Source organism: Dromiciops gliroides, chromosome 2 (genome assembly GCF_019393635.1).
Source record: "Dromiciops gliroides isolate mDroGli1 chromosome 2, mDroGli1.pri, whole genome shotgun sequence".
Taxonomy (NCBI): Eukaryota; Metazoa; Chordata; class Mammalia; order Microbiotheria; family Microbiotheriidae; genus Dromiciops; species Dromiciops gliroides.
Window position 1 is genome coordinate 77,555,404 of NC_057862.1, and position 16,223 is coordinate 77,571,626.

The window sequence follows — 16,223 nt, forward strand, 5'->3', positions numbered from 1 at the left end:
AGCATTGTGTTACTGAGTTACCTGGAAGGATGGTGGTGCTCTGGACAGAAATAAGGATATTTAGAAGGGATTTGGGGGAAAAGATTATTTTTATTATTATTATTTGGGGGAAAAGAGTTTAGTTTTGGACTTACTGAGTTTGATATCCCTCCAAAGACATCCAATTTAACTGGATGCTTAAGGGAGGTGCTGTTGTTAAATACATACATACGTGTGTGTGTGTGTGTGTGTGTATTTGTAAGTTATCTTTATAGAGATGATAATTAAATTCATGGGTGCTAATGACATTGGTCATCAAGTGAGAGAGTGTAGAGGATGAATAGAAGAAGGCCTAGGACAGCCTCACAGAGTAATGTGATCGAAATGGTGTCTTAGCACTATCACTGTGGTATAGATGTACAGGCTAGATTGGAGGGTATATAAGACTCGAGCCAGACTGATTCTCTAGGAGATTGTTGCAGTAGTCAAGGCAGAGCTGTTAAGGACCTAAACTCTGGTAGTGGCAATAAGCATAAAAAGGAAGAAATGGTTGTGAAAAACATTACTTTCATATGACCTACACTGTGAAGAAAAACCAGTGGAATTTGTAGATTGAGTGGATATTGGCAGGTAAGAGGGTCAAAGATGATTCCAATTGTTTGAATAGCCTGGATTGCTGGGAGAGTGATAAGAACCACTTTTAGGAGGTCTGGACTTTCACAGGGGGCAGTTAATCTGGGGCATATCCTACTTCCCGGACTCTACATTTTTAACTGAGGAATCAAATGTGCATGTGCTCAGAAGGAGATTGATTAGGACATCTAGAATCCCTCTTTTATCTCCTTAAGAGGTTTATAATTCCTTGACAAGGTTAGTTCTTTCCTAAGGTGTGAACTCCATCTGGCTTGGTTATTCTTTATCATCATGTAAAGATTGAAAGCTTTAGGCTTGATATTTGGAGTTTTGTGAATTGAAAACCAAAGATCAATTAGCAAACCAACAAATGTTTTCTTCCCGCTCTGCTGCTTGATATTTTGGGATTTTGATCAGCACTTTATCCCAGTGGGCCCCAGTTTCTTTCATCTCAGCGGGCTTATCTATAAAAATAATGGAGCTTCAGGTGATGATCTGTGAGCTCCCATTCAGTTCTAAATTTATGATCTTTGTGATCCTATGAAAAAGAAAGGAAGTGTTGAGAGAGAGAGTGTGCAAAACCTTGGATATATGATTTATGGAGATGACAATGAGTAGAACAGCTTGATTATTTTGTATCTCCTGCTTTGCTCATGTACTTAATACAGTATAGTATAGTTGGGTACACAATTAATGCTCAGTGAACACTTCTGAATGAATTAGTTAAGAAATCTGTTAAGCCCCTTTCATGTGCAGTAAATGAAAGTAAGACAGAGTCCCTGCCCTTCAGGAACTTAAAATCTAGTAAGTAGGATACACCATGTTTGTTCATTCTATAAGTTAGTGTGTTCAGAGTATGATGAGAAATTTGAGGTTGGAGAGATCTTTTACATCAAGGGCCTTCAAGAAACTGAAGTATTGGCTGAGGGGTTGAAAGGAATGGATGGCTGGAAGTGTGATTGGTTGTTTTCATTTCTTATACTGATTTCCTACTGGTGGTTTTTTTTTTTTTTGCTTTGTTTTGTTTTAAAATCATGTTGTCCTTTGTATTTGCTTGTGTATCTGGGAGAAATAGAATGGTGGTGAAGAATTTGGGAAATTTGAATTTTTATTCCAAGGTACCAAATGACTTTATTACCTAAAAAAAATTACTCAGTGTCTAATTTTTTTATTCAAAAGTATGGCAGTCCCTCTTGTACATCACAGAACTGTTATGCAATTAAGATGAGATAATAGGTATGAAAATATTTTAAAAGTAAAGATCTGTACAACTTGTGAGTTGGTAGAGAGGGTATGCCTTGCAAGCATATATTGACATATATATTAGCTAAGTGACCATGGGTAAATCACTTAACTCCTCAGTGCCAGGACTGTTCTCCATTGGTTGAGAGAGACTTCATACTGTGCATTCTCCACAGTAATGAAATCATTGGCCTGGATAGTAAAAATGTATATCAGATCTGAGTGGTTCTCTTCCCAAACTTTATACACCCAGTCTGCTTTATGACCTCTTTTGTCTGGAGTTGTGGAACAGACAGTTTTTCTCTTCAGTAAATTACTTGGCTTCTCTGAGCATCAAACTATATACCATTGCCTCATTAGCATATTCTAAATAACTGGGCTTAATAGTATTTGTTACTTACCTTCCTCCAAATGAATATTGTAGGAATTAAAAAATAGTAACATACTCTCAGCTTTTAGGAAAACTACAAAAAAGAGACTTCTTTTTTTGTGATACTGCATTGTAAAATGTTAGCATTTTGTCTTTTATAGGTATTGTTGGTGAAGCAGATGAAGATGCTGAAGATTACTATCTTTGGACCTACAAAAGACTGGAAATAGGTTTCAATGGAAATCGAATTGTGGATGTTAACTTAACTAGTGAAGGAAAGGTGAAACTGATAGCAAATACAAAAATTTCAATGTCATATTCAGTAAGTATTAAAATAATATGCCATTCAGGGAGCAATATTTAGGTCATATCCCTTACAAATAATTAAGTCTGTTCTAGAATTGAAGTAGATGAACAAGAAATTTGTTGTAACTAAATATTATAAATTTTGTCTATTTGATTTAACTGTTCATCATCTTGAAATCAGGGTCTTATTAAGAAAAGGACATTTTTTGAGTACAACCTTCTATAGTACACATAAATTAAATTTTGTTCAGTAAGACTTGCTCCTGGATATAGCAAAATTTGCCCCCCAAACTAGCCTCTTAGACTAGAAAAACTATGTATGTATTCATAATACATAATGCTTTATGTTTTCTCTTTTCTAACAATGAGTGCTGATAGATAAAATTGAGCCTACCGTTTGGCAGGGCTGATATAAACCAGATTGCAGTTTCATGCCCCACCAGGTGGGATAGGATGTGTCATTGAAATGTTCATCAGAGTGGGGATTTTAACAACCCTGATAGCAAAAAAAGTAAATTGTATAAGGAGAACCTCTCCCTCTTTCCTACTCATACCCCATGGCTCAGCTAACTGGAAAGATAAACTTAGTAGTAGCCAATTTTTAAAAGTCTTTTAAACATTGTATAAATGTACTAGTACAAATAATATTTGAATAATTTTATTTATGAAATTTTTTGGTGTCATTGAGTAGAAAAAATTCAATCTAAAGGTAAAGTTTTCTTGGTTCTTATTTTGGTTGAAAGTGATTTAATTTTAGATATTAAGCTTATCTCAGATGAAAACATTAGCTAACAATAAATAGATCTTGAAAACAGAAGAACTCTGTCACTCTCAGAAAATCCTTATTGGACAAAGATGTGTTGATGTTGTATATAGAAAGGAATTTGCACTGACTTCTTTTCGTCATTCCTGTTTTGAAGTGCCAATAATGATAGCCACTTTTCATCCTTTCTCTAGTTTCTTAATACTTACACAAAGTTTTCTCATGTTTTCTTGATTTTTGTAAATTTTTCAAATTAAAATTTGTTTCAGGTGAAATGGAAAAAATCAGATATAAAATTTGAAGATCGATTTGACAAATATCTAGATCCATCTTTCTTTCAACATAGGGTATGTAAATATTTTGCTTATTTAAGACATTTAATGCATATTAATGTATTTCACTTTTTTTCCATTGAACTGACTTTCTGATTCACTATTAGCACTGCTGATGCTCACAGTGGGAAGTGGGAAAAGATGATACTCTCCCTCCCCAACTTCCTACTCCCTCTTCCCTCAAATTCCTTGAAGCTCTTTGGGGAAGAAAAAAGCTACAAACTCAAGCCACTACCCACAGTCCTATGACTCCTTTGCTTCTATACTACCCTTGTTGTGATGACAATTTGGGTAGGGATGTAACTGATACTCCCACAAACATGTTGCTGGGTTATATTCTGGAAAGTGTTAATTAGATGTAAATGTAATGTTTTGTGGAAAAATAAGTTATTAGTGATAGGTTCCCATTCTGACTGACAAAACTCATGTAAATGATGAAATACAATACTAGAATTATAGAATTGTGGAATTGAAGGGGACTTTAGCATTCCTCTAGTAGATATGTCACCTCTTCATTTGGCACATAAGGATACTTGAGACTCAGAGAGGTAAGGTGATTTTCCCATGGTCATACTATCATTTAGAATATTCTTTCTTTAGGGAAAACTTGTTCAGAGTTTTCAATAGCACACACCATCCACTGCAAGAGAGAACTCCCCTACCTTGTAGAATGAATTGGGGTTTTCCTGTTGGGATTAGCTGGAATGAAGGAGCAACAATAGCTCCAGTGGTGGGAATTTTGGCCTCTTTGGGGCAGTAGTAATTATGGTTACAGTGGGAGTAGTATTTATATGCTTGTACTCGTATTGATAGGAAAGTTTAAAAGGAATTGCCAACACACCACTCACCTTTTGTCAGTGATGAACTTAAAATGCAGAGAGATGTATATTTTGAGACATGGCCAGTGTGGGAATTTGTTTTTGCTCTGCTATCCATGTTTCTGATGATGGTTTTATTTTATTAATTTTCTTTTTGTTATTTAATTGAAGGGGTGGGCATAAAAGTTTTTTAAGGGAAAAAAAGTAGGGGCCAGGCAGTGAGGCCAGACTACAATTTTGGCTTGGTCTGCCAATGTCTTATATTTAGGAAACCACTGGTTTATTTTTTTGGACTGAAATCTTCCTCTCCATGTTGGTTGCAATGTATAAGCAGCCTCTTTATGTTGTCATGAAAAGAGTATTGAACATGGAACCCAGGAGACCAATGGTAGTCTCATTTATGCTCCCACTAGTCATGTAACTTCACTTTCCTAATATGTTAACTAGAGATCGTAATGTTTTCACTTGAGAGGCAGTGTGACATGGCATTTAGACAGCCAGCCCTAGAGTCTAGGAATAAGACTGTGATTCACATTCTAATACTAGTCACTTTGGTTTTGTTTGGTTTGGTTTTTGGCCAGGCAGTGAGGATTAAGTGACTTGCCCAGGGTCACACAGCTAGTAAATGTCAAGTGTCTGAGGTCGGATTTGAACTCAGGTCCTCCTGAATCCAGGGCCGGTGCTCTATCCACTGCACCACCTAGCTGCCCCATACTAGTCACTTTGGGACCCTGAGCAAGTCACTTAATGTCTCCACACCCTAGGGCCTAAAATACTTTTCAGTTGCCAAGCAAGTTCTATTGTTAGATGGAATTTCCTCACTGGGAATTCTCCTCACTGATAAAATCACAAGGCCTAGCAAAAAAACAAAAACTGTATTTATATTACCTATCTCACAGATTTTTTGTGAAGAAAAGTGCATTGTAGATGGTAAGGTACTAGGTAAAGTCATTATCATCGTTGCTTATTAGTAATAACTGGTTTAATGATTGTTTTTTTGTTCTGTTAGGAAAGAAAATAGACTTCCCTTTTACTCTTAGGACTGCTTGGTCAGGAAGAATAGCTAGTGTTTTGGAAAAACTTTTTCTTAGTTGAAGGATTATAGGCTGTAGGATTTAGAGCTGAAAGGGACTTCAGACAATCTAGCTCCTAGCTTCTTACACTCGGGGTTGCAACAGTAAAAGATTATATGTACCTATTTTATATACCAATATACCTGGGGTCACATAAAAATTTCTCAGGCAAAAAGGGGTCACGAGTGGAAAAAGTTTAAGAAGCCCCGATCTAGCCCAAACCCTTCATTTTACAGATGAGGAAATTGAAGCCCAAAGTAGTCTGGCAACTTCCCCAATGTCACACTGGTAGCAAGGAGCAGAAATGAAGTTTGAATTCATGCCCTCTGATATCAAATCTTTTTTTCCCCCCTGCTATGCCATATTTGATTTTTGTAAATTAGCAGTAAATTTGTTTCGTGTTATTGCTTAGATCTAGCCTTCATGAGGGAGTGGCAATTGAACTACTTCATTACTGCATGTCCTATAGACTGTCTTATAATTATCCTAGGATGGACGTTGGTCAGTTTGACCTTTGTCCTACAAGATTTCTTCCCATTAGAGGTTTTCTACTTATAGATAGGATTTTAATTTATATATTTTTTCCCCTTAAGTCAGTTATTCTGATTTTTGGAAAAAAGTTTTTATTGTGTTATAACTGCAGCCTTCTTAACCCCCACTTTGTTGTTGGATCAAAAGGATAGCTAATAAAATTGAGGTTGTGGCTTCTTTTTTCAGTATAGTTTTTTTGTGTCAGTGATCAAAATGGGGTCATAATCCTACATTTCAAACTGCTTGCTCGATGTTTTCTCTTGGATAGTGTGTTATTTAAATTATTGAGGGTCTAGGCTGGGTTTTCTAAAATATTGCTACTTATTGCTATTGCACCAGTTTTGGCAGAAAGCATTTATTATTAATTCATATCACATATTATTAAAGTATTGACCGTGTGTCTCCCTAACTTCCCCATTAGTCACAGGCTTTCAGGTCCAAATAGTTACATACCCAGTGTATTGAGCCAAGAGGAGAGCCTGTGTGGCAAACCCCAGGAAGAAGAGAGCAAGTTACTTAAAGGCAGGTCTTTTTCCTCTTTTCAATGGAGGTGGCTCCTTACACACTTATCAGAGCTCATTAGCTGGGCTCATTCACTTCCATTGGTTGATGAGACTTGAGGCTGGTCCATATTAAAATGAACTCTACCATGATGACAACAGGAGGGACAAAGACCTATTCCAAGTGGTGTGTTTTAGAGTCTATTCTCAACCTTTCTTGTACACTCTGCATAGGATTAGAACTCCCTCCTAAAAATTGATACCTCTGAAGTGGGGAGAGGTAGAGAAAAACTGGGTCCCTGGGTCTCCCCAAGAAATCAATTATTAATAATTATTTTCTCACAGTTGACCATCTGATTCATTGAGAAACTGTTTCCTCAAAGAATCAATATTTTGCTGTCAACTTAAACTCAGCTTCCCGTCATGACTTCCCCCATGATTATATTTTTCCAAATAGGTAGAATACTCTTTCTGCTTGACTCTTTTGCTTTCTTACTATCATTGGTTCATTGAAATAAAATCAGTTAGAATCAGAATATTTAACATTATCCATTAATCACTTTATAGGCAGTTTTAGATCTCTCTTTTGAGAAAAACTAGAACAAACTTTTTAAGAACACATATAAGTAGTCCATAAGTTCTTGTGGTTTCCTCACTGGGAATTTATCTAAAACACCTAAGTACTTCCTTATATTGTCATTTAATATTTCCCTTTACATTCTTGCTTCCCTTAGTGAAGCTGTAATATCCTCAAGATATGATTAAATGCTAAAATAGATGATGCACACTCTAAGAGAAAGGAGATAGGTGATGCTCAGAACATTTAAAATAGATGTGATATAGAAACTTGATTTAGGCCTTGAAAGATTGGGAGATTTGGATAAGGGGAGGGCTTCCTTAGTTGAAGATCTGTCCAACATGAGCAGACATAGGCAGAAATAAACATGGGCTGTATGTAGGATAATGGGGTCAACTTGGTTATAGAGAAGAATGGAAAAAAAAGTTTGAGTAGCTAGGTTAGCAGATTATAAAATATCATGAAAGCCAGAGCAGACAAATCTTAATTTAAGTTAATTTTTCTTTCAGCCAGTAAAAATCTGCCCTCTCCTCCCCTTTTCTCTTTAAATCTCTCCCACCCAACTGAAGATGAAAGAGAAATAAAATTCCTGTTACAAACATACATTGTAAAGCAAAACAAAATTTTGCATTGGTTATGTCCAAAAGAAAAAAAAAAATATACACACATTCACGTACTTGTGTATGTCTCATGGGTGTCCTGATTGGCACGCTTGTGTCTTTTACCCCTCTATAAGGAGGTGGGTAGCATGTTTCATTGTTAGTCCTATGGAATTGTGGTTGGTCATGCTGATCAGAGTTCCTAAGTCTTTGAAAGTTGTTTGTTTTTACAATATTGTGGTCACTGTATAAATTGTTCTTCTGGTTTTGTTCACTTTACTCTCTATCAGTTCATACCATTCTTTTCTTTTATTATTTCTTACAGCAGTATTCTGTTACCTTTATGTGCCATAACTTGTTTAACATTTCCTCTCTTGATGGGTACTCCCTTACTTTCCCATTCTTTGCTGCTTCAAGAAAAAGCTGTAAATATTTTAGTACATTCTTAGTTTGTTTTGATTAGAATTATTCCTCCCTTAATCTACCCTTCCACCAATTTCTCTTCCTCCTCTTTCCCTCCTTTTTCCCTTTGGAGTAAAATATATTTCTGTACCCAATTATGGGGGTATAAGTGTGTGTGTTTCAGTGTTCAAGGTCAGTCCTATTCCATTCCCCCCACCTGCATTTGTATAAATTTCAAATTATATACTCTGATTATGTGAGAGAATTTTCCCTAATCTTTCTTACCCTTCCTTCCCAGTGAATTCTTTTCCTCTCCTTCCATTCTTTTAATATCATCTGGACATAGTAGAACCACTCCTAGACGTTCTTTGTAGTTATACTTCCTTTATGACTCCTGATGATAGGTGTCAGAGGGAATATATCTGTCATCTCCCTACATTAGAATGTAAGCAGTTTATCCTTGTTTATCCTTATGCCTTATAATTGTTTCTTCTTTTTTTTTAATGACTCTCTTAACTCTTGTGTTTGAACTTTAAAATTTTAATACAGCTCTAGTTCTTTTCATCAATAATGCTTGAAAACCCTTTTTCATTAAATGTCTTTTTTTTCCCTGTAGGATTATATTCAGTTTTGCTCAGTAAGTTATTTTCGGCTAAGCCTTTGTCCTTTGGAATATTGTATTCTAAGCTTTCTACTTCTTCATAGTAGTGGCTACTAAATGATGTGTGATCCTGACTGTGGCTCCTTGCTACTTGATTTCTTTCTTTCTCGCTGCTTGTAATATTTTTGTTTGATTTGGAAGTTCTGGATTTTGGCTGTAATTTTCCTGGGAGTTTTCATTTTGGGATTTCTTATATTTGCTCCCTGGTTCTAAGGGATATGGGCAATAAAACAAATTTTTTTTGAAATATGTCTAGGCCCATTTCTTGGTCAAAGCTTTCAGATAGTCCAGTGATTCTTAATTTTTTTCTCCTTGGTCTGTTTTCCAGGTCATTTTTTTATGTGCGCTATAATTTGCATTTTCTTTTATTATTTCAGTCTTTTAACTTTGTTTTAGTGTTTCTTGTGTCATGAAATCATTGGCTACTATTTGGTCCATTCTAACTTTTAGGGAGTTTGTGGCTTGGGGAAGATAATAAAAGGTGAGCATATTTGCAAGTGAAAGGATGTATCAAAGAAGAAAACTTGAGTCAGTCACTTAGAATTAGGCAGCTATTGAGATAAATGAAAGGATTGCTATCTAGCTGTATGGGTGATGCTGGAGAGTTGGACTAAAGTTTGTAATTAGCTATTCATGTAAAGTTCTCTAGTTTTCCAGCTGTGCTTTGTGACTCAGCAGGAGGAGGGGGGAAGCAGATAGATAATGGAAGTGTGATCCAGGATTATATTGATATGATGAATATGGAAGTCCAAGATGCTAGTAAGGACAACTTCAGAGTTATTAATAAGTCCAAGCTCAGTAAGAAATCTGATATATCCAGGAATGGGTAGACTGGGTCAGGTGGGAGGTGTCAAATTGGAGTTCGAAGATAACATGATGGGTAAAGAAAGACCAGGTTCATTGGGTGTACAGTTTATGGGATGGTACAGGAAGGACAGGGTTCAGGTTGTAGGGGAAACTAGGTGTGATCTGATAGAAGTGAGCAGAATTAAGAGAATAGTGCATACAATGACACCATTATTTAAAAAAACCCAAATTTGAAAGACTTTGAAATTCTGATTAATGCAGTCATAAACCATGTCCATCTACCTCTTGCCATAGAAGTGAAAGAATTAAAATCCAGAACAAGATATACATTATTGAACATGGCCAGTATGGAAAATTGTTATGCACAATTGTTATGAACATGTGTTTGTTGTTATTTGTGTTTTTGTTTTGTTTATATTATTCAGTTGGGATAGCAGAAGCAATAATAAATGTTTGTAAAAATAAATTAAAATGAGGGTTCAGTGGGATGTCAAGCTAGGATGATTATGGTTAGCAGAAGGAATCACTAAATTCAGAATTTTGAAGATAGTGATGTGATTTTGTGATGACAAGGTAAGTTCAGGGCTTGACCATGCTGATATGTGGCTAATGAAGAACGGCAGCCAGTAGAGTTCTGCAGTCAGGAATGTTAATAAATATGACATCGTGGGGACTCCTTAATCATAAAAATGTTGATCAAGTAACTGAAATTGCCTGGGAAGGTGGGAAATAGTTGATAGAGAAAGCAGTGAGCACTATAGACTTCATATTATATGGAGGTTTTCAGATTTTTTTTCCTTTAGATTGTTAGCATCTCAAATAGAAATATGATCAAGTGATACCACTTGTAGTGAATCTTATTTTTTTTTTTTTTTGGTGACTTAAAGTTTGATGTACCTCATTTTAAGCATTAAGTTTATTGTGGAAAAGTTTATGTAAATCACATGTCTAAACTAGAATGTGGAAATTGTTATTTAAAAATATTTGTAATGTACAAGTCATTTATCCTATGTTAATCATATATTTTTTAATGTAGCAAATTAAGCTTGTAATGTTTATAAATGAAAGTCTTCTATTTAAATATTGTTATAAAACTTGTGAATTTTATGACTGTTATTTCATGTTCGTAATATTTGTATTTTTTTAGATTCACTGGTTTTCAATTTTCAATTCTTTCATGATGGTTATCTTCTTGGTGGGCTTAGTTTCTATGATTTTAATGAGAACTTTAAGAAAAGATTATGCACGATATAGTAAAGAGGAAGAAATGGATGATATGGTGAGCAAACATTTCCTAATTTTCCAAAATTCATCTGAAAAATTCACATAGAGTTCTTTAAGAGATTTGGAGAGGTATTGTAGACTTTTGAATTTTTCTTAGAATATTGAATTTTTTTTAATATTGAAGAATATTATTTAACCTTTTAGAAAATTAATATTTGTTTAGTTTTACATGTAAATGGGGAAGATAGTTCTTTTTGCCATACTTTTAATATTTCTTTGGTTTATTTAATGTTTTATGTAGGGTAAATATTTATTGGGGGTGATATTTAAGAAAATGCATCAATTTTTTATGCTTTGGATAGTTATTTTAAAATCATAGTGTGGTAGAGTGATCACTGGGATTTGTAGACAGGACATCTGAACTATCTATGTATGCTGGCTATGCTTATTAATTGTGACAACCTCTTGAGTCTGTTTCCCCATTTGGTTTAGATGATTTCAAAGGTCCATTCTAATTGAACATTCTTTAATTTGATTTTTTTTTCCCCCAGGGCTTTTATAGCCTTTAACTAGGACTTAGAATTCTTGCTTTTAATTCTCGCCCTTCAACTTACTAGCCTTGGCAAGTCAGTTACTTCTTGGAGTTGTTTCTCCATATACAAAATAGTGATTATCTTAGCTCTACCATCCTCACACTGTTTTTATGAAGATCAAATGGGATGTGAAAAAAAGGTTTTAAAGCACTTAAAATTTTCAAACATTATGTAGACATAAGGGATTATTACTATTATGGAGCTCCAAATACATGGCAGTTACTGTCTGGGTCTCCAAATAGAATTCCTGTTTATGTAGAACAGTAAGCTCAAAACTTTTCATTTTCCACTGCCTAAAATACCCAGGATTGATGCTGCACTTTGAGTAGATGTCATAGCCCTTTACTATCATGATATATTAGAGCTGCAACTATTTTATAATTTGAATTGAGTTTGTTTTATAAAATTTTCAGCCTTTTATGTATATGTTTTTAATTTTTAGAACAAATTTCAATTTGATCTCTTTTGGTTTTGTATACATTTTTGGAAATATATAGAATTGGGCCTTTATAACAAAGAAAAACAGTTAGAATACCATATACCGTGATCATCATGTCTGACATAATATAGACTATTGTACCATAGTAGTTACCTCTTTGTTGAGAGAGGAGTGAGGTATTCCGCCTCCACATTAAATGATTAATATTGGAGAAGAAAACTTTTAATTTTCATTTTTGCAACTTCTAAGTATCTAATAATTTTGTTATTATGATTTTCCCCCCTATTATACATAGGACAGAGACCTAGGAGATGAGTATGGCTGGAAACAGGTACATGGAGATGTATTTAGACCATCAAGTCATCCTCTGATATTTTCCTCACTTATTGGTTCTGGATGCCAGATATTTGCGGTATCTTTCATTGTCATTATTGTTGCAATGATAGAGGATTTATACACAGAGTAAGTGTGCTCAAATGTATTTTGTTCCTGTAGTAGCCTTTAAATCAGTGATGCCTGTTGACCATCCTGATCATGTATTTTTATGCATTTGATTGATACCTTGTTATTTAGGATGCAATCTTATTTTTTCTCTGTAAGTGCTTTTCTAAAAAAGGATAATCAGCCATTTTTACTGCTTAGTCAGGATTATTATAAACTAAATATTAGGCATTTTCCTACAAACAAAAGGGCAAAATTTTTTTAAAAGCAGTGTTAGGCTTTAATACATTATACTTCTATGAAAAGACAAAAAAGGTCTAATAGAGTAATCATTAAATTAATACCTGAATAAAAGACATTAATATCTGAGCCACCAGTCACTTTAAACATTTGGATCTATTGACAAAATAACAGTATATCTTACTTTGTGGCAGTGACAGTTTCAGAAAATTTGTGAATGACTCCATTTATTTTTTGAGTCAAATAATAAAAATATGTTATTGCTGCTAAATTGATTTTTTTGTCTAAAACTAAATTTTATATTTAGGCTTACTTAAAACAAGGTAATCTTTTATGTAAAACAGGGCAAGTAAGTATTAACATATTAAAAATGAAGTGAAAACTGATTAATATAAGCACAGTAAAGATCATCTATCTGGTGTTTAGTCAGGAAAGCATGACTATATCACTAAATTAGCACCATCAAAATCTAGTAATTATTAATACATCAGGTATTTATTTAACAGTGACTTCTCAGTTCAGAGCTCTCTCAGTTGACTTTGTCCTGTTTCCTGAGTTCTATAAGTAGCCAGACTGGCCTTGTTGTTCTTCATACAGAGTTCTTTGTCTGCTTTTTTCATCCTTTTTACTGGTTATTGCTTATGCTTGGAAGTTAAATTTCTTCTTACCTCTCTGCCTTTTAGAATCCCTTGTTTCCTTCAAAACTTAACTGAAATTCCACCTTCTACAGCTTACATACACACTTATTTTACATGTTTCCTTCAGTAAGTTCCCTGAGATCAGGTATTATTCCATATTTATATTTTTAGTGTTAACGCCTAACACAGAGTCTGGTACATAATAGGTGCTTAATAAATTGATTGACCTCGGGGCAGCTAGGTGGCACAGTGGATAAAGCAAAGGCCCTGGATTCAGGAGTACCCGAGTTCAAATCCAGCCTCAGACACTTGACACTTACTTGCTGTGCGACCCTGGGCAAGTCACTTAATCCTCATTGCCCTGCAAAAACAAAAACAAACAAATAAACAACCCCTCCCCACCCCCCCCAAAAAAACCAACAAATAAATTGATTGACCTCCCCTAGGCTTCCAGTTTAGTGGATCAGAAACAGTCCTTCTGGCCCCCTTTGGTTACTTAGGAGTGAACCGACCCTCTCTATACCCAGTAGAGGTACTATCATTCCCTCTGGCCTTCCCAGATCTTTCAGGAGAGGAGGAAAGGCATTGAGGAGAGAGAGTTGCCTCTGCAAGTTGTTTTCTAAGTTTGAAGATCTGTGGTCTACCATGAAAGCTGACCCAAATGATCCCCAGACACATGTATATCTCTGTCTTGTCTGTCTGTCTATATCTATCTTTAGATCTTTAGATCAATATGGTTCTTTATGTCAGAACCGTGGAAATAATTCACTATATGATAATTATCAGACCTTTCATTTTTCAAAAAAATCACCTTTCTACTGTATTTGACCCTGAGATCATTTCCCTTCCTTATTATTTCTCTCCTCTCTCATAAAATTCATAGAATTTTAGTATTGGGAGGGACCTCAGAGCTCCTTTAGTTTAAGCAGGAATGGAATCTCTTCTATAACCTCCTTAAGAAGTAGTCGTTTCTCTTCTACCCCATCCTATGAACCTTCTATTGTTGTTCTTTCCTTTCTGTTCTTTCCACTGTCTCAGTCTGTTGTCCCTGTAGTGTGTCTGGTTGTATTTAACATCAGGAGAGCTGCTTTTCCCTTTAGTCTGCACTGGGGGTGCTGATTTCTTTGTCTGAATACATAATTTTATGTCTGGGTGTTTTTTTTGTGCATATGCATCTTTCCCTAGAATTGGAAGAGATTGAGTAATCTCTACTAACTGGTATCTCTGCAGAGCCAAATACACTTAAAAACATCAAAGTGGGGGCAGCTAGGTGGTTCAGTGGATAAAGCACTGGCCCTGGATTCAGGAGGACCTGAGTTCAAATCCAGCCTCAGACACTTGACACTTACTAGTTGTGTGACCCTGGGCAAGTCACTTAACTGTCATTGCCCTACAAATGGGAAAAAAAAAACATCAAAGAAATGTTAGTTCATACTGCTTTGATTATGGTTATTTTGTAAGGTTGTATGTTTTTTTACTCTTTTAATTCTATTAACTTTATGTTGTTCCAAACTCACCAAATGATTTTCATATGGTTTTTATGTTTTAGAGCCATTTGCAGTATTAATAAAGTAATTTTGAAATCCTTTCAAGTATACTACTTAGCTCTTCAGGCCTTTAGGAAATTTTCAACTCAGATTATACTGTAGCTCTGAAGTGAAAGCAGTTGTACCTGTACAGGAAATGAACCCCCCAAATAGACTTGCAGCCTGCTTTTGGAAATTTAAGTAACAAGGCTTTAGTGACTTGCCACTTCAAGGTAATAGTAACTTCATTTCAGATTATTTTTCTTAAGAATACAGTTAAGTAATAATAGTTCACATTTTTATAGCTCCTGGTGATCTCTCCCTCCCCAGTTTTCTATATTTGTGGATTATTTGGACCTTCCCAAGAGCTTCTTGAGAACAGGAACATCACAGTGGCTTATTAGCCGCTTGATGCTTTTTGATTTGAATGTGGCTTTTTTTGTTTGTGTAGGTAATGTAAATATTATACCTATTTTCAGATGAAGAAATTGAGCTTAGAATTCTCTTTAATAAATCAGGGAATATTATATGAAATTAGAAACACTTTAAAATCAAAAGGATTTGATTATGTGTTTGGTGTTACTACTGTATAATGTAATCTTCATATATTACTAGAACATAATCTATATCTGAATTTGATGTTTTATATTGTGGTGTAGTGTCTACAACTCAGGACTTGGAGTCTCAAGTTTGAATCCTTCCTTACTATGTTGTGACCCAAGGCAAATCACTTAACCTCCCTAGGTCTCAGTTTCTTCATCTGTAAAAATTGGGATAATAACAAATCTACCTCACAGGGTGGTTTTAAGAATCATAGAGGGCAGCTAGATGGCGCAGTGGATAGAGCACCGACCCTGGAGTCAGGAGGACCTGAGTTCAAATATGGCCTCAGACACTTAACACTTACTAGCTGTGTGACCCTGGGCAAGTTGCTTAACCCCAACTGCCTCACTAAAAAAAAACAAACAAAAAACCCCCAAGAATCATATAGAGCTGGAAGTGCCCTTAAAGGTCATGTCCAGTCTCCTCCTCTTACAGATTAGGAACCTTCAGAACTTGCCAATGTCTCAGATAATAATCTAGAGACCAAATGATATAATATATGAAAAGTGTTTTTTGTTAACTTTAAAGGACTATATAAAATGTGTGCTATAATTACTATCACCTAGTTCAAAGCTTCTTAAACTGTGGCTCATGACCCCATATGGGGTCATGTAACTGAATGTGGGAGTTGCAAAAAATTTGGCAGTAAATGTTTGATTTATATATCTACTTTATACATACCTGGGGTCATGGAAAAATTTCTTTGCAAAAAGGGGTTGCAAATGGAAAAAGTTTAAGAAGCCCTGATCTCTAGTTCTAATTTTTTGGATGGGGTTCAGATAGGCACAATCCTGGGAAAAGTTGCTGTCCTACCATCTTTTTCATACTTCATGTTCTACCTATTACACAGGTGGATAAAAGAACTCCATGACCATATTTATTTCATCCTGTTGTCACATGATTTTTATCTCCTCTGCTAGGTTTCT

The 16,223-nt window shown here is 35.2% G+C and overlaps 1 protein-coding gene across 2 annotated transcripts in view; it reads left to right on the top strand.

Moving 5' to 3' along the window:
* Positions 1 to 16,223, top strand: part of TM9SF3 (transmembrane 9 superfamily member 3) — a 69,658-nt gene that overhangs the window by 27,924 nt on the left and 25,511 nt on the right. For both annotated transcript variants that reach the window (XM_043982543.1, XM_043982542.1), the window contains exons 4-7: positions 2,386 to 2,546; positions 3,563 to 3,640; positions 10,741 to 10,872; positions 12,145 to 12,311. In XM_043982543.1, the coding sequence (XP_043838478.1) occupies positions 2,386 to 2,546; positions 3,563 to 3,640; positions 10,741 to 10,872; positions 12,145 to 12,311 (538 nt within the window). The remainder of the gene's footprint in view (positions 1 to 2,385; positions 2,547 to 3,562; positions 3,641 to 10,740; positions 10,873 to 12,144; positions 12,312 to 16,223) is intronic.